The following is a 17,827-nucleotide window of genomic DNA, read 5'->3' as shown; positions in this document are numbered from 1 at the left end:
GAATACGAAAGATTTGACGAAAGATTTGATGTTGATTTGCCTCCTTAAATTTTGTTTCGTGTATTGTTATGTTACACACGGCAAACAATAGGGGCCGGTGTGTAGGAGCCAAAGGTTGGCCAGCTACAACAAATTTTGACTATTTAAGGGCACCACTGGATGATGCAAGCAGAGTTTGCCAATTGAAGACAGGTGCTCACCTGAAGGATGCCGAGCTGAAATCGTTTTTTTTTTTTTTTTTTTTTTACGAGCTTTGCTTTAAAGTTTCAATTGTTTTCATTTGTAAAGGAAGTTTAAGTTTTCTAGAAGAGCTTTCTTTAGTTTTATTTTGTCCCGACATATCCTTTTTTGTTTGGGCTATTTTATAGCTTTATAGTCTATCCTGCATAACATATGCCTAGCATTTCAGCTACAAACATAGCCTATACATGCACACTCATTCATTCATCTTTTGAAACACCGTGAATCTGGAAGACTGGATACTTTGAACAAATCAGGAAGAAGCAATCTCCTCAATGCTGAGAAGTACAGGCAGATACTTATCCATCATGCTATACCATCAGGGAGGCATCTGATTGGTCCCAAATTTATTCTGCAGCAGGACAACGACCCCAAACATACAGCCAATGTCATTAAGAACTATCTTCAGTGTAAAGAAGAACAAGGAGTCCTGGAAGTGATGGTATGGCCCCCACAGAGCCCTGATCTCAACATAATCGAGTCTGTCTGGGATTACATGAAGAGACAGAATCATTTGAGGCTGCCTAAATCCAAAGAAGAACTGTGGCTAGTTCTCCAAGACGTTTGGAACAACCAACCTGCCGAGTTCCTTCAAAACGTTTGTGCAAGTATACCAAGAAGAATTTATGCTGTTTTGAAGGCAAAGGGTGGTCAGATTTTTCTGCTGTTCATTCACTGCTTCGGTTCATGCATTTTGTAAATTGATAAAAAATAAACTATTAACATTTCTATTTTTGAAAGCATTCTTATTTTACAGCATTTTACACATCTGCCTAAAACTTGTACACAATACTGTAGAACCCTAGCCATTTTCAATTTAAAAGCAACAAGGTGCAGAGAAGGGACTAAGGCCAACTGGAATAGAATTGGGTGTTGTTGCGGAAGGTTGTTAACTTTTTTGGCACCACCACCAGAGGAGCACCACCACCAGAGGAACACCACCCCACCCGCCCACTGACAGTGTGTATGAGCGCAACTAAGAAAGGGTATTCCAGCCAGTCCACCTTAAAGAACATTGCATTGTGGGATTTCCCTTCTTGCGGGAAGCATTTTGTGCCATTGGAGGGAGGGAAGGACAAGGGAGCAAGGGAATATAATCATTCCCTCCACTTTCATAATTTCATAACTGAAACCCGGAAGAGAGAATAAAATTTGGAATCGAACCCAGCATCAGGGTCCAAAACCTCGGCCAGGTGTGTCTAATGTGCGGTGCAGAGCAAAGCTTTGAAGCAGACCACAGGTCATCAGCCATCACTGCTCTTTTTAATACAGCTAACATGACCAAGAATGTGGTTCTTTATGGGAATCCATATTTGATTGAGCTTTGTGTATAGCATCGTACACTTCTTTCAAGTGTCCTGTTTGTGCCTGTTGGTTGAAAATTGCCGAAATTATTTAGAATTCAACATTTTGAAATCGCCTTTTTCCAAAAAGGACAGCCTGAGTAATTGCGAGTCAAACACTAAGTCTCAGGCCGTGCTCAATTGCAAACGCCAACATAACAGACGTATTTTAGAAAAGTTACCACACTTGTAATTTTCCTCAAAAGTAAGACTGGTTTAGTAGTTGAACTCAAACCGGGTGGCCCTGAAGGAGAGGTATTCAGTAAAGCCCAGTTTCTTAAAGAGCCTGTAGGAAACCTGGTTCTCCTCCAAAACGTAGCAGTACACAGGGTAACCCTGGGCATGGAGCCTTGCTGCCATGGTGCTCAGCAGGATCTTGGCATAGCCCTTCCCCCTGTGCTCTGGCAGGGTGTACAGCAACCCCATGGCACAGTAATCATACAGCAGCACCCAGGAAACTGAACGGCCTTCTTCATCAGTGATGCAACATGTGGGGAAGTGGCTTATCAGATGTTTGATTCGTTGAAAACCTTTTTCATCATCTCCACGTTTCCAGGTTTCATTCACCAAACCGACATGGAATTCATTCAGGGAGGAGATCCTGGCCTCCACATCTCTGTGGGGAAGGACAGGAACACAGGACTTAGGGAGAGGAAAAAGGCCTGTTTTGTGACCAGTCATTTGGATTTCATTTAGTCAATAAACTTCAGTAAGATCTCTGTGCCAATGAGAGGACACTCAGTTGCACACCATTGGGTATGTCTCAACAAAAACACAAATACCACCAGTGACAAATGCAAGGGAGCTTCAACTAAAGATATGAGAATGGGAATGACCAACTGAATGTACCTGCTCACTGTCAGGTGAGGAAGGTGATTTGGGTCTTGTAATTCCAGGAGGTGAGTTACATGACACGATCTCATTGTGACATCTTTTGTGGCAGAAATGTCCTTCAGCATGGTGGTATGAAGCATGTCAATCCCTTCGGAAAACAAGAGAAACCCATAATATTAATCATAAAACACATGGTTGCAATGGTTAGAAAGGTTAAAAAGGAATAAGAAAATGATCCACCTCGAATTTTGAAGTATTTTTTACAATCTAAGATGCTGTCTTCTGTCAACATTCTCTTAAGAACCTTCTCATCAGTACTGAAGAAAGTCAGTCCCTCATTATGAAGCAGGGTGTGTTCACTCTGTTCATGCCATTAAAAAAATAATCAGTGGACAAATGTAATATACATTCATATTGAATACAGTACAATTCTGAAATTGACTGGATAAAGAGAATGAGTGATTGAACATACACATAACATAATATGCAATATGTAGTCACCTGTGGGTGCGGTCGACAAATGATGGTTTTAAAATCAGGCCAGGAGTCCACAACAACCTCTAGTATATGTGGTTTGTCTCTATTCATAGCAAACAGATATCCATAAGCCTAAAGGACAAAATACAAAATTTGTATTGTTCACAGTTCCATATGTGGAGGGAAAGATAGTGTCTTGAGCCACGGACCCCTTGCCGAGCTCAGACCTCATGTTCCCACGAGCAGTACCCCACGAGGAGGTGTCTCAGGGACGAACTCAAGTACTCCGAACGTTCTGGAGCCCTGGTAAGTTCTACTGAACTTCCAGCCCAGTCTCGAAGTGAAGGGTGTGATGCAAATCTGGTATTCGATGTCCTGTATTCAATGTTTTCCTCTAAAGAATCTTTATCACATATGATTATAGTAAGATATACTTTATTATAATCAATCAAAAGAATAGAGTTATACAGATTACAGTGTAAATATCATCTTTCAGTTTGCTGATCACATGCAAGTTACATATACCCCTTTAGCTCTTTCTAATTTACCTTTCCACCATGATGTTTAAAAGTCAAGGTACACCCCTCAAATACCCATCCTCTTCTTTGGCCTTTACCTTATCTTATGGCTCCCCCTTCACGGAGATAAAAGCTACTGAACTTCCATTAATACAATGGGTACGAACACCCCTAAAGTCTACTACTTATTTATATCGTATATAGTATCTTACTAAAAAATAAAAGACATAAAAATGAAAGGAAACTTATAACGTTGAGCTTCTATGTACTACTTTTCCTACTTTTACTAGTAATATAGATTATAATTACCACCCATGCCCTAAATATTGCCATCTCGTTTTCTGTGGGATTTGATCCCTCCTCCTTGCTGTTGATGAGCTCTTTGAACAGCTGCATTGGTTTGGGAATCTGGGGCCGGATCAGGACCCAGACTTTCAAAAGACGTGACTTTGCACTTCGTACTTCTCCTGCCAGTTGTCTGGGATGTGCACTGGTGTTTTCTCATACCTCAAAAGAAATTTCCCCAATACTTTATCTCATGTGCCCCTCCGGTTGGGAGTTTCCACCATCTTAAACGAGTGGAAAAACACTAGCTTTTTTGTATTTTTTTAAGGAACCTATTCATCACTGGTATTTGTCTCCCTGTCATAATCTCTCCTTGGACTTTCTCCAAACTTTGACTTCATACAAGCCAGAAGTTAGTGCCCTCCACCATCTCAACACACTCTTCAGGTGCCCCTCTCCGCGGCGCCTTAAGGGATCTACAAAGGATAATCCAGCTAATAGCTGAGTGTAATTCATAATTTAACTCCTCCACTGTTAGTCCTTTGAATCTATCCGATAAATTATTTGTGCTATAATCAGGAAGGCCCTTGAAGCCTCTTAATATTCTTTCGGTATTGACATCCCTTCCGTTTTCCTTATTTTTTTTCTTTAGCCAGGCATTGTGCCCCTCCCCTGTAGGGTTGGGGTATTCTCAGTCAGAACTTTAACCTTGCTCCTTAAAACCCTAAATCTAAGTCCCCCGACTTCAGACTCCTCTACTGACAAGTATGGCTGCTCATTATCTCTGAACCACATATTTTTCTTCTTACAGGCGTTCTTACTACCACCTCAATGGCGTGTGCGAGGGGTTAACAATGCATTCCTTCCTAACCCATCCCCGTCAATCTCTCATCAGGGGGGCCTAGGGCCGGGTCCTCGACAATAGCCCTGCTCATTCAACGTGGATATTCTTTCAGACACACTGACTGCCGGCCACGCCCTGATTAATGCTCTATAAAGCCCAGTCTACAGCAAACAGCCAACTTGAGATGAGACCAGAATTATGGTTGTGTCTATCAAAGCTGGCTGGGTTGGGGACCAGTAGCTTGTGTTCAGCCCTGCCTCAGCTAGTGTGTCAAACTGACACTTACAGTCAGCCTTGCATCTTACAGGCTGAGTTGCCTTCCAGTTCTTCTGTTTCTCTGTTTGTCCTGTGCATCTCTTCCCTGTCAGGTGTGTTTTGTACCTTGCTGGGAGCTACTGCTCCATCTCCTTGTAGGGTGTCTTGCACAGTTTCCCCATACATATGGAACAGAGTGCAGAGATAGTCTCCATATGAAAGAGAGCGTATTGGTTATGTTGTAACCATGGTTCTCTGGTGTAGACAACTCGGAGGCAGGGTTGATCAAATGTTCCGTGCCAACTCCAGTGCTTTATAGAGCATGAATCAGGGCGTGGCTGGGACAACCAGGGAGTCATAAAGAATATCCACGTCTAATGACCAGGGGGGATCCTTCCCTCTACATATGGAATATGTAACCGGGGTATCAACACAATATACAACCAGAACAGCTTCGACTGCATGCTTCATACAGATGGTTGCATGCTTTAACAATACTCAAAATAGAAACATTTATCCTTGAAAATTAAGAAAATAAATGACTGAATACACAGTACAATTATAAAATATTTACATGAATTGGTTTCAAATTGCCTCAATTATTTTAATTATTTTATCCCAACAAAGCTATTTTCACCATCTAAGCTACTTCTAGTTATTTAACTCTTTGTGGAACCTGCCAAAATAAATAATGTATACATTACCATGGAGCTTTTTGGGAAGTGTGACCGCAGAACCTTTTCTGCTTGTTGTAATTCAGCCTTATTTAAAATCTTCATCTTTTCAAGACACGATATCCAGCTAAAAGCCTACAAAGAAGCATGGCCTAATTACTCATGAAAAAAGATGTTTCAAATATGAGAGATGAAATCACACAATATTACAAAATAATGTTTTTGAAAGGATTTGAACGTCATGTTTAGCTAACGTGGGCTGGGACAGGCAAAAGTTCTCGAGGGAGGTTTAATTTATCTTTTAAGATGTTGATCTGAAACGTGCATGTAGGATGTTATATAGTACACTTTAAGGGGTAATATACCCGAAATCAGTGTTTTTCCTCTGTTTTATAGATAACATTAATCCTATTGTTTAAAAAATAAAAAATAAATAGAAAAAGAAAAAGAAAATTAAGCCGTGCAGCCCAGACTGAAGTTTCGTTTGTTCGCCCCAATCCGTGCCGTGGCGCCAGGGTGAAAACGTGAGGAAATGAACCCCCCAACTCCGCCCTCTTATTGATTGATGGGCAGGACGAGCGATCCTCTCATCCTCGTCCCTCAATCGACCGCCTTTGGCCGTAAAATGCTTTTTTTTTTGACTGACAGTGGTGTTCGTTAAATTTCAACCGGCTGCAAGGTTGTTTTTATTTTCCAGTTTTAACGAAATGTAAAAAATCTTCTACGTACTGTGAGACTTTGGAAAGGGGTAGGCTATATTCATGCACTTTATTCATTTTTCATCAAGTAGATTAGTCTCACTTTGTTTTCGATCATTAGAGGGACATCACGAAGCATTGTTTTTTATTATTGTCTGCATTGATTCGTTTAAGTGTGTGGCGACTGATGCAGTGTAGCAACATGTTACCGTTCGTAGACTATTGGAGCCGGACTGGTGCCGTGGCAACGACCGCGCGACTTTGCGGAGGAAGGACGCAGTAAGACTACACTCACCCTGACGAGGGCGGAGGGAACTGAGTCTTCCACGCGGTGGTAACGCAACGGGCGGACCAGTACCGGAGCCAGCACTAGCTCATTCCCCATTGGTGGAAGTGCGGACAGTGAAGCAGATCCAGCGTGCAGTGGACAGCAGAGTGGTTCGGGGCGCAGCTCAGCGACCCGGAGACTTTATTGCACAGCGGGAGACAGCCGATTGTTTCGGGGTTGGGTTATTTGGTGTGCGTGGAAGTGAAAGGTGTGAGTGCGTGTGAGACCCCGCCCGTGTTGGCTGACTTGCCCTTTGAGGGAATAAATAAAATAAAGCTTTTGCCCTTTACCTGCTTCGTTGTGAGCTCCTTGTGGTGGGTCGGTTCTGCATAAGAATAATAGGAACCCGTTGAGGGGGCGGGAGTCAGCTGGTGCTTTTCCCGCTCCCGACATCAACAGACAATCACGTGATTAAAAATAACCTTATTACTATTAGACCACTTTCTGAATTAAGTGCTCACTATGAGTCTTTTTCTGTCTCTCTCCCAGCAGACAGACAGCCTTTGACCTTAATGTCTCTGCTCCTCCTGGAAGGGGGTAGCTAGCACATTCTGGTCTTACAGCAAGGTCAACAAGGGGTAATCAGAAGACAAAATACTGATAAATGTTAGTGGCCAGCTTCATGTCTTTTTGTTTTGGTAAAGCCCCCCCTTCTGGGTCAGTGTACTGAAAACTGTATATAAGCCTTGCTATGCCTGATTCAAATCAGAGCCAGTAAGCTCTCTCACTTTGTTTTTTCTTTGCAAATAAATAAGAAAGTTAAACTCAAGTATATTGTTCTTTTTTTTATTGTCGAACTGTTTCATCAGACGATGCTCACCTGTGATATGCAAAAAGAGCCATTTCCTTAACAGAATTGTATTAATCTGTTTTTACTGAAGATTAGCAGGGGGAGTAGACAACTTCAACAACTCAAACGAATGTCCCCTGTGCGTTTCACAGTGTGAGGATATCACAGACAGAATGGTCTGAAATTGCGATGCATGCCATGACTGATAAGTCTCATGCACACATTGGGCCTCATTTATCAAACGTGAGCAGAACGAAATTCCCCATAAATTCTTTGGAAATTCTTTGAAAATGTGAGATTTATCAAAGTTATCGGATGTCAGTTTTTTCGTGGGAGCCGAACGAACTTCAGGAGTAGTCTCAGCTCTCGGAAATATAAGCGCGCGGTTGTAAAGCGTGCTTTGTGGATTTATTATTCCATTCATTTATATTTCATTTTGATTTTGAGTGGTAAAATTATTTGAATAAAATAATTGGATATTACAATTATTCATATCATATAAAAACGCAACAGGATTCAACATTGAAATGGGTGATGTTTCATTCCGGTAATCCAGATTAATTCATGCTTGAATGGAGTTGAATAAAATTCCATAAAACACATGAAGTTTGCGAAAAGCGTAGCCTACAAGCCTAAAAGTTTGCTATAAATAGGGGGTACCCATCTTAGACCGTCGTTTATATGTATGACCTTTCTTAACATTACATGTAAATGTGTAGCCTATTACAAGATTTAGCCTACTGCGGAAAGAGCGCATGTTTTTTTGTTGACGTGAACCGTTTCTCCCAGTCGGAAGGTGGTAATTCGGTCATTCCTATATGATGTGACCCCAGCATTAGACTGTCTTTTTGCTTGAATAGAAGATTAAAGTCATTAATGTCAAACCATTTTATGTGGAACTCAAGACAGATTACAAAAACTGCAATAACTCTGATCCAATGCAGCATTCCAGTCATGGTGCATACGTAATTTATGTAGCCTATATAAACGAACGTAGAATAATTACTAATATTTAGATGTTAGTTCGGATGAAGAAGGAAGCCTGCACAGTGATATGCTCCTAACACACCATTATTGTAGACAACGTTTCAATCCCAGTGGATCATCATCAGGTTTGGCACATCGCTTTATGTTTCTCCACAAGGATCATCTTAATTTCCTCGTCTGTTTTTGAACAGAATAATAAACAACGAACAATAACGGCGAGTTCAAGTATATTATAAGAAAACATCTTCTATGCCACGATGTTAAGTCCTCCATACGTTTTACATACATTTTCATGTTCGCATTTTCTCAGCCATTTCTTTTTAATTGACTGACATTTATTTCCGTGGTCCTTTATGGGCGTCAATTTATTCAAATTACACGCGCTTTTTGTTTCCTATTGATTTGTATTGATCAACATACACACAACACAAAAAAAGCTGTGTCTCCTCCTCTTTCATGAATCCCGCGCAAATTTTTAGTTCGTTTCCGATTACACACACATTTTCACACGGATTTCCGAAAATATTGAGGCCCACTGTGCTTATCGCGCTGCATTGCAAACAATGATAATAAACAAGGAAACATTTTTCAGAAGATTACATTAGATTACATTTTAGTCATTTGGCAGACACTTTTAATCCAAAGCGACTTACAAGTGCATAGGTTCTACCATAAGTCAAAGCATCACATCCAGAAACTAGCAAAATACACAGGAAATGCTGTTCTAAACATAGTTGTCATCATAAGTGCATTTGTTTTTTTGTTTTTTTTGTTTGTTTTTTTTTGGGGGGGGGTTAGACAAGGATAGGGATATCAGAAAGGAGGGGCAGGGGAAATCAGGAGGGAGGACTAAGGTAGAGTTTGAAAAGGTGGGTTTTGAGTCTGCGTCGAAATAGGGGGAGGGATTCTGCTGTTCTGACAGTGGTAGGCAAGTCATTCGAAATAGGGGGAGGGATTCTGCTGTTCTGACAGTGGTAGGCAAGTCATTCCACCACTGAGGAACCAGAACGGAAAACAGGCGTGAACGTGCAGCTCGACCGCCAGGTGCACGTAGAGAGGGGACCATAAGGCGACCAGAGCTGGCAGACCGGAGTGGTCTAGCTGGGGAGTGAGGAGTGATCAGGGATTGTATGTAAGGTGGGGCAGTCCCCTTAGCAGCCTGAAATGCCAACACTAGGGCCTTGAAACGGATGCGTGCGGCAATAGGAAGCCAGTGGAGGCCAATGAGAAGCGGGGTGACATGAGCCGACCTGGGCTGACTGGTGATCAGGCGGGCTGCAGCATTTTGGACCAGCTGGAGGGGCTTGATGGCACACACTGGGAGACCGGCTAGGAGGGAGTTGCAGTAATCCAGCCGGGAAATGACGAGCGCCTGGACTAGGAGCTGGGTGGCTTTCTCAGTCAGGAGATGACGGATACGGCGTATATTATACAGAAAGAACCTGCAGGGTCTGGCAGAGGAGGATACTTGTGGAGCCAGGGTGAGGCAGTTATCAAGAGTCACCCCAAGATTCTTTGCCGTACGGGAGGAGGAAACTACAAAGTCCTCAACAGTCAATGAGAGGTCGATTGACAGAGAGGACTTAGCAGGGATGTAGAGAAGCTCAGTTTTGGCAAGGTTGAGCTTCAGGTGATGGGAAGTCATCCACGCAGAGATATCAGCCAAGCAGGCAGAGATCCGTGTGGTGACTTGGGTGTCGGGGGGGGAAGGAAATGAAGAGTTGGGTGTCATCAGCGTAGGAATGATAAGAAAAGCCATGGGAAGAGATAACAGAACCAAGAGACATGGTGTATAGCGAGAAGAGGAGAGGCCCAAGAACCGAGCCCTGCGGGACTCCAGTTCGTAGGGGGTGAGGGTCGGAGACAGAGCCCCTCCAAGTCACCTGGTAGGAGCGACCAGAGAGGTAGGAGGAAAACCAAGCGAGTGCAGAACCTGTGACACCCATCCCAGACAGCGATGAGAGCAGAATCTCATGGTTGACTGTATCGAAGGCGGCCGACAGGTCGAGGAAGATGAGGACAGAGGAGAGGGATTTTGCTTTAGCAGAGTGGAGTGCCTCAGTGACCGCGAGCAGGGCGGTTTCAGTGGTGTGGCCACTCTTGAAGCCAGACTGGTTGGGGTCATGGAGATTGTTGATAGTGGACAGTTGGGAGCAGACCGCCGGTTCCAGAGTTTTAGCGAGAAAGGGAAGAAGAGAGACAGGCCGGTAGTTGTTCAGGGCAGAGGGGTCAAGAGTAGGTTTTTTGAGCAGGGGAGTGACTCTGGCCCTCTTCAGGGAAGAGGGCATGGTGCCGGAAGAGAGGGAGGTGTTGATTAGAGAGGAGAGAAAAGGGAGAATGTCATCAGATATAGATTGTAGGAGGGGAGAGGGGATGGGGTCAAGAGGACAGGTGGTTGGGCGGTGGGAAGTAAGGAGTTTCAGTGTGTCGGTGTCAGAGAGGGGAGAAAAGGAGGTTAGGGAGTTGGGGAGGGTAGGAGCGTCAGCAGGGCTGGAGGGTTGGGAGAAGGAATTGCGAATAGCATCGACCTTCTTTTCAAAGAAGGAGACAAAGTCATCAGGTGTGAGTGATGAGGGGGGTGGGGGGGGGGAGGGGGGGCCAGAAGAGAGGAGAAAGTTGAAAACAGCTTGCGGGGATTAGAGGCGGCCACGTTAATTTTCGAGTGAAAGAAGGAAGATTTAGCTAGAGAGACAGAGGAATGGAAAGATGATAAGAGGGCATGGAAGGAAGCCATATCACTGGGGAGACAGGACCTTTTCCATTTTCTCTCCCCCGCCCGCAGTTCGGTTCGGACAGCTCGTAGAGCATCAGAAAGCTAGGGACTGGGGGGGAGGGGAGCCCCGAGCTAGTTTGGTGGTGAGGGGACACAGAGAGTCAAAGGAAGATGAGAGGGAGGACATGAGAGTTGTAGCCGCATCATCGGGAGACAGTCGAGAGAAAGACTCCGCGGATGGTAGGGAGGAGAGGATTGTGGATGAGAGGGTGGAGGAAGACAGGTGGCAGTGGAAGGTGAGGGAGATGGATGGGTGTAAGAGGAAAGTGGAAGAGAGAAAGAGATGAAGGAGTGATCAAATTAAAGACTCTAAAGGTCACTGGCCACAGGTGTTTAAATGCCTTCATATTTTTTCTCTTCAAACTAACACAATACAGGTTTGGCTCATTATAGTTTTCTTCATTAGCCCATCTACTAATGGTTAATTTGCATGGCCAGGTGTAAACACTTTCACCAATTAGGAATCTGCTGATTCACCTGAGTCTTTAAGTCAGGGGTCGGCAACCCTGGTCCTGGAGAGCTGCGCAGGGTGTGCTGGCTTTCGTCTCCACCTTAAAATAAGCAACCGATACAGACCCAAGAAACCAGGTGAGGTGAGTTAACTGTGTAATCAACGGCTTTCATAGATCAATTAATGCCAAGTAACAATGAAAGCCAGCACACCCTGCGGCTCTCCAGGACCAGGGTTGCCGACCCCTGCTTTAAGTCATCAGTTTTACCTCCCTTTGTCATTATTTTTACTTGACCAAGAGCCGTCTTCAGAGCGTAAAAGCAAATTCAGACATAATCTGGCTTCAAAGCATCAATATTTCCTCTGAACACAAAAAGTACAAAATTTAGAAAAGTGAAGTTTTTTTTAATTCCGAGATTGCGGCAGCCCACCAGGACGGAGTTCAAGAACCACACTGAGACCTACATGCTCCATTAATTAAGCTTTTCAACTAATGAATGGAAAATGTCCAAATTAAAGATGAAACTAAAAAAATATGTAACGCGTTACAGAACATGAATGAAGAAATATGCTTCAGACAAAAATTTGGTTAATTCAGCATATACTAACCCAGGCAGACAGAGTAAAATAGTTTATTTTACCGCTTCAAATTAAAGAAATGCTCCCGCTTCTCCGTGATGTTCTTAGGCCACGCAACTGACTCATCAACCCAGGGATGGTTCCATACTACATGGTGACTATTATGTAAGAATTGTCAGTAAACGCAAGATAGATAGTCAGCATTCCCAAAAGTCATAGAGACCTTTGTAAAGCAAAGGGGTGCTTCTCCAGGCAGGCAATTACACGAAGCATGATACTCCATGAACATGCATATTCAATTACGTACAAGGTTGAGTCAAATAGCTAACGCAAACTTGCCTATAGACTGCAGAAATATCAGCGTTCTCACGTTACAACTTTGCTCCTGGTTGATCGTGTAGGACCTGCAATAATTTCTGTTCGAAAAAGCAGTATTTATGCAACGAAATGGAGAAGCTGCGTGTACTCTGACCAGTAGGGGGCAATGCAATGCACAGCACGTGGCGACTCAAGCAACTCAACTAAGAGAGCAAGAAATGGTTCTCTGGTAGCGATGGGAACGTTTGTTCATTTCGGGTAGCCGCATCTTTTGGCTCCGTTCGTTCAATATATTCGTTTGTTTGACTCACTCGTTCGTTCACTTGTACTTCCGGAATGTACGGGCACGAGTCTCATGTGTTACTCAGTTCGTTCGCAGCATAAAAAAGCCTTCCGCGTGTGGCTCCCTCGGAATATCACTCAGTCGAGTTGCGAAATTGATTTAACATTCCCCCTTTTAATATAAATTTAGTATAACGTGTAAACCGCAACCAAAGTGTCATTGGTTAAATTACCATAATTTTAGCTACCCCTCTTTTAGACAGCATTTGTTGACGCCACTTATTGCCCTGTTGTAGCATAGCCTATTAATAAAAGGAAAACAAAACTAACGCAATATTTTAATTTTTTGGATTGCACCCCGTAAGCGATCTGATCTTGCCCGAAGTCAGTCGGTACCGGCACAGATCCGGTCCGGCGTCACTTGCTTTGCGGGCAGCTGGTCAATACATTGAACATCTGTTTAATTATGCTTTGCAGTATGGATGATACTGCACAAAAGCCATCTGCTTAGGAGCCAAAAAAATGGCATTAATAAACGTTTTTATCTTCCATTTCAGTTTTCTTAAGAAATTGTAAGGTATGAGACATTGATGTTAAAGTGAAATTACATAGGCAACAATTACATTATATATAAATTAAGATTACACCTGAAATATATTACTGCAGCCCACACATAGCTAGCTACGTTTCAATATACTACCTACAAAAATAAAATTACACGATGTACGTTGTGGTCTTTGCAAAACTATTCATCACTTTTATTGCATAGCCGAACTGACTCTATTACAGAAAATTAAGAGACAACATCATTTCGCTAAATACTATCTGTGATATCCTAACTATTCAGCTGGTCCACTGAATGTCTCCTGACACAGTTAACGTTACGCCTCAACAGTTCAAGTTTTGTTCGTTCAGTCGTTCAATGGCTCTTTTGGCTCACTCGTTCGTTCAGTCGTTCAATGGCTTCGGGCTCACTCGTTCGTTCAGTCGTTCAATGGCTCATTCGGCTCTTTGTTCACTTGTGGTTGTTTGATTCGCAATTCGGGAAGCCTATCGGCTCGATCACACAATGCTGTCCTGTTAAGTAGCTATTGGACACTGTGCATGTCCCTAAAATCACTATAATGGCTAAGCAGGGCGGGCAGATCTCAGCGCTTGGGGAGAGAGCCAAACTAATCTAGCCTTGGCTCATTTGTAAGAATTCTTCAAGAAAAATTCGTTTGCGAACTGCCCATTACTATTTTCTGGTCGGGAAGGAGAGCAAACTGAGTGCTGGTGCAGCTCGGAGAAAGTTTCCAATGTTGTTTCCAATGTAAAAAAAAAAACTAAATTTGGACAAAACGTTTTGAAGTTTGATCAAAATGCTTTTTCTGAAACTATTAATGTTTAGAATAATGATGAAGTTTGATTTAAATGCTTTTCTTAAAACCATGTCTGTTCAAACATATTGAGCTGTACAAGAACTCTGTGTACAAGAGTACACAAAGTACAAGAAGTTCATTTACTCAGATGTTTAAAAGGTCATGACGCTGCTTTCTGAATGCGGGCTTAGTGCGTCTTCACAAGGGAAATGTTTTTGTTTGGTGATTGCAGGCTGGGCGGCCTGACATTGCAGGGATGGGGGCTTAAGACAGCTCAGCTGTCATAGTGACAGAAAATATTAAGGCGGGTTAAGAGACAATGTGACATTTGTATGACAGATGATTGGTTAACTATATTGTATGAAGGCTAGGACATTTCCTACTGTTACTTTGGTATTCTCTGGTCTCTTGAAGCTTCTTGCCGGAGCACACAAATTCCCCAGATTAATCTGTTTTATTTTAAACTAAAGATTTATAGTTTGAACAATTATTGACTCGGAGTGCTTTTCCAACATCACTGCCGAAACAACAAAGGGACAAGGAGGAACAGCGACAGAAATATTACCTGTCACGGACTAGCGCCGCGGCGAGACTAACACTGTTACGGACATGCAACCGCAACACAACACGCTTTACATTTTACACTGAGCGGGAGTAAACAACGCACAGCGGGTGCTTTTAAAAATGATTCACCACATAAAACAAAGGGTTTACCTGGGTCTGTTCAATCCTGGTCTCACAACCAAACAGGAAGAGAAGGGGACCAGGTGATATTTATGAAAGGTGAGTAGTGGGAACTACCACCTGTTTAATTTAGACAAGGGGGGAATTTGAATAGTACATGAATGATTGTTTTAATTTCTGTTTAGTACCCCCTTGTTATTCTTGTGTGTTTAGCTGTTTGTTATTCTTGTTATGGCCATGTGTGTTATGTTCTGTTCGACCATTTTTTGTTTTATTTTGTTAATTGATTATATTTATTTTTTTGTGCATGGAAGGTGCCAGGTGGGAGGGGCTATGCCCATTTATAGCTCCAGGAGAGAGCTGAGGGGGCTCCCTTTTTTGTTTGAGACATGGAGTGGGTGTGCTGTGTAATGGGCCTACTATTTGAGGCATAGCCAAAGTACATGCCATTTTCTTTTGTTTGTTCTAAAATCCTCCTTCTTAGTTTATTATTATTTGGTTCATCACTGTAAATAAAATACACCTTCAGCACCTCATCATCTCAGTCCCTCGTCCTTCGTGTCTTCCATCCTCGGTGCACCCTAACATTACCTCAACAAACACGGGTTGAAAGAACCACATAAAGTCTTGCTTGCCCCGCACTGTAACCCCACTGGCTGACGTGAGTTAGAAGATTCCATTGCTAAAGTTTGTGCTAAGGGTAACGTTCACAGTAAAAATAAAAGAACTAACTTTTCTACATCAGTGTCCTTTCTATGCCAACACTGGGTGTAACAGGTAGTTTTATTGGTTTTTATAATTTCTTTGAACAATTTAAAATCTTTTTTCTTTTTTTTTTTTAAACACACTCAATAACACAAACAAATCATTTAAACAAACACTTAAACCAAAGGAAACAAAGACACCAAATGAATGAAAAACAAATTTTAAGAAAAAGTGATTCAAAAATGGTCACAAAATAAAAACACAGAATATCCGACAAAAATCAATATGCAATTCAAAGAAACAAAGGTGGATTAAAAGACCAAGAAATAGGAAAAAGGAAAGTCCATTTCGCTCAGGTTTTACTGTCCTGAGAGGCTTCTGTGTCCCTTGGGGGGGTGGACTATATGATGAATTCTTTCCAGTGGTCCACCCCCCACTTCTCTCTCGCCAGGTTCTTGCTGCCGTGCATGTCCACCAGAATGCCGTCCTGGAGGAGGTTTTGGATCCTCCTCCGGAGAGTGACCAGGTCTACGGATGTTTTCTGGTAGACCTTGATGTTCCTCGTCTCCCACAGGACCTGCTTTACGGTATTTATGATCCTCCACTGACGCTGGAGCACGGTGGTCTTGCATCCCCCCGGCGGACCGTAGAGGATGCCCTCAGCCATCAGGGAGGACCTCGGCAGGAACCTGCTCAGGGAGACAGAGAAACAAACAAGGCCCCAGACCCGCCTGGCCACGGAGCACTCCCAGAACAGGTGGTGGATGTGTTCTGAGTCAGTGCATCCGTGGGGGCAGCGTTCAGTCAGGGCTAAGTGCCGGCGATACATAAATGTTCTAGTGGGGAGACACCTATGGGCTGTCATCCAGGCAATGTCTTTTTGTTTGTTTGTAAGACACTTATGTGTCACATTTGCCCAGATGACTTGCGGGTCCAGGTCTGCCCCCCCACCCCCTCGGGAGCGTTACAATTTGTCCAGATCTTAAATGAGCCATAATCATTTTATAGCTCCACGAGGTCAGGCCAGTCCTGGGCAGACCCGTCCTGTAGGCAAAGTCCTTCAGGGCTTGGTAGACATAGGGGGGGTCCCAGCTGTAGGGTATGGTGAGGTCCAGCACACCCAAGCCCATTGCTCTGAGGAAGGGAGTGGCATAGTACCTGGCAAAGGTACCAGAGGCCTTACCCACCTTACCTGCATTCTGGACAAGGGTGGCCAGACCCTGCACCATAATGATGTTAACAATGTCTGGGACCCCCCGCCCCCCATTCTGCTCCTCTTTGAGGAGGGTGACGCGTTTTAGCTTTTCCATAGTGCTCCCCCAGACAAAGCAGAAAGCCATCCGGGTAATTAGTTTCCCGGTGGCTTTGTCTGGGGGAAACACCCTCCCCACATAGAGCAGAATGGGTAGGACAATTGCCTTTAGGACGAGGATCTTACCCGCCATGGTCAAGGGCCGTGCACTCCAGCTCCTGATTTTATTTTGGACGTGGCGGAGGGCTCCCTCTCAGCTGGTTCTCCCTCCTCCGTCAGCCTGGAAGGTCACCCCCAGGAGCTTGATGGTATTCCTACGCACAGGGAAGGAAACGGTCAGCTCCTCACTCCAATGTGGAGACAGAAACAGTTCACTCTTGTCCCTGTTGACCAGGGCGCCAGTGGCCACACAGAAGTCGTCCAACACCTTGGTGGCACAAGCGATAGAACGACTATCTGTGGCGACGATGGCAATGTCGTCCATGTACGCCATCACCTTTAGCCGTTCCCCCCCCGCTCCAGGGAGTGGATAGCCCACCACCCCTGGATTGGCCCTGATGGCCTGGAGGAACGGTTCCAGGTAGATGACGTACAGGAGAGATGCTAGAGGGCACCCCTGCGTGACGCCAGACCTGACATCGAACGGGGCAGAGGGCTGTCGATTGACAACCACTCTGCCAGTTATGTCTGTCAGACAGATTTTTGTCCAGCGCAGGAGGGGGCCAGGAATGTTCATTTTCTCTAGCACTCTCTCCAAGCACACATGACTCACCCGGTCAAATGCCTTCTCTTGATCGAGACTGAGAAGGCACAAGGGGGACCTCCGCTCCCCGGAGTGGATGATTAGATCCCTCCCGAGGAGCAGGTTGTCATTTATGGACCTCCCCTGCACGCTGCAGGTCTGGTCCGGTCTGATCACTGATGTTATCAGGCCTTGGAACCTCCCCATCAGCGCCTTCACTATGATCTTATAATCGACTGAGAGGAGGTTGATCCTTCAGGTCCCCCTTCTTTGGGACAAGAGCTACTGAGCTCTGTCTCAGTGAGGCGCCTAACCGCCCCTCCCTGTACGCAGCCCCGAACACTTCCGCCACGTCCCCCTTCAGGAGATCCCAGTGAGCCTGGTAAAACTCAGCTGGGATTCCGTCA

The 17,827-nt window shown here is 44.1% G+C and overlaps 1 protein-coding gene across 3 annotated transcripts; it reads right to left on the bottom strand.

Annotated features, from left to right (window-relative positions):
* Window positions 1-1,564: 1,564 nt before the first annotated feature.
* On the bottom strand, window positions 1,565-14,790 carry LOC133118348 (glycine N-acyltransferase-like protein 3). 3 transcript variants are annotated; one of them, XM_061228255.1, is made up of 7 exons: window positions 14,752-14,778; window positions 11,524-11,597; window positions 5,501-5,605; window positions 2,919-3,026; window positions 2,658-2,778; window positions 2,433-2,565; window positions 1,565-2,199 (listed from the first exon to the last, which is right to left on the bottom strand). In XM_061228255.1, the coding sequence occupies exons 3-7, from the start codon at window positions 5,573-5,575 to the stop codon at window positions 1,800-1,802; spliced, it is 837 nt and encodes a 278-aa protein (XP_061084239.1). In that variant the 5' UTR covers window positions 5,576-5,605; window positions 11,524-11,597; window positions 14,752-14,778; the 3' UTR covers window positions 1,565-1,799. The 3 variants fall into 3 exon arrangements, with proteins under 3 accessions (XP_061084239.1, XP_061084240.1, XP_061084238.1); XM_061228256.1 differs by lacking the exon at window positions 11,524-11,597 and adding an exon at window positions 6,787-6,821 and having other exon boundaries at window positions 14,752-14,770; XM_061228254.1 differs by lacking the exon at window positions 11,524-11,597 and having other exon boundaries at window positions 14,752-14,790.
* Window positions 14,791-17,827: the final 3,037 nt, after the last annotated feature.

Source organism: Conger conger, chromosome 18 (genome assembly GCF_963514075.1).
Source record: "Conger conger chromosome 18, fConCon1.1, whole genome shotgun sequence".
Taxonomy (NCBI): Eukaryota; Metazoa; Chordata; class Actinopteri; order Anguilliformes; family Congridae; genus Conger; species Conger conger.
The sequence above is the reverse complement of the archived record's forward strand: the minus strand, read 5'-3'. Positions and strand labels throughout refer to the sequence as shown.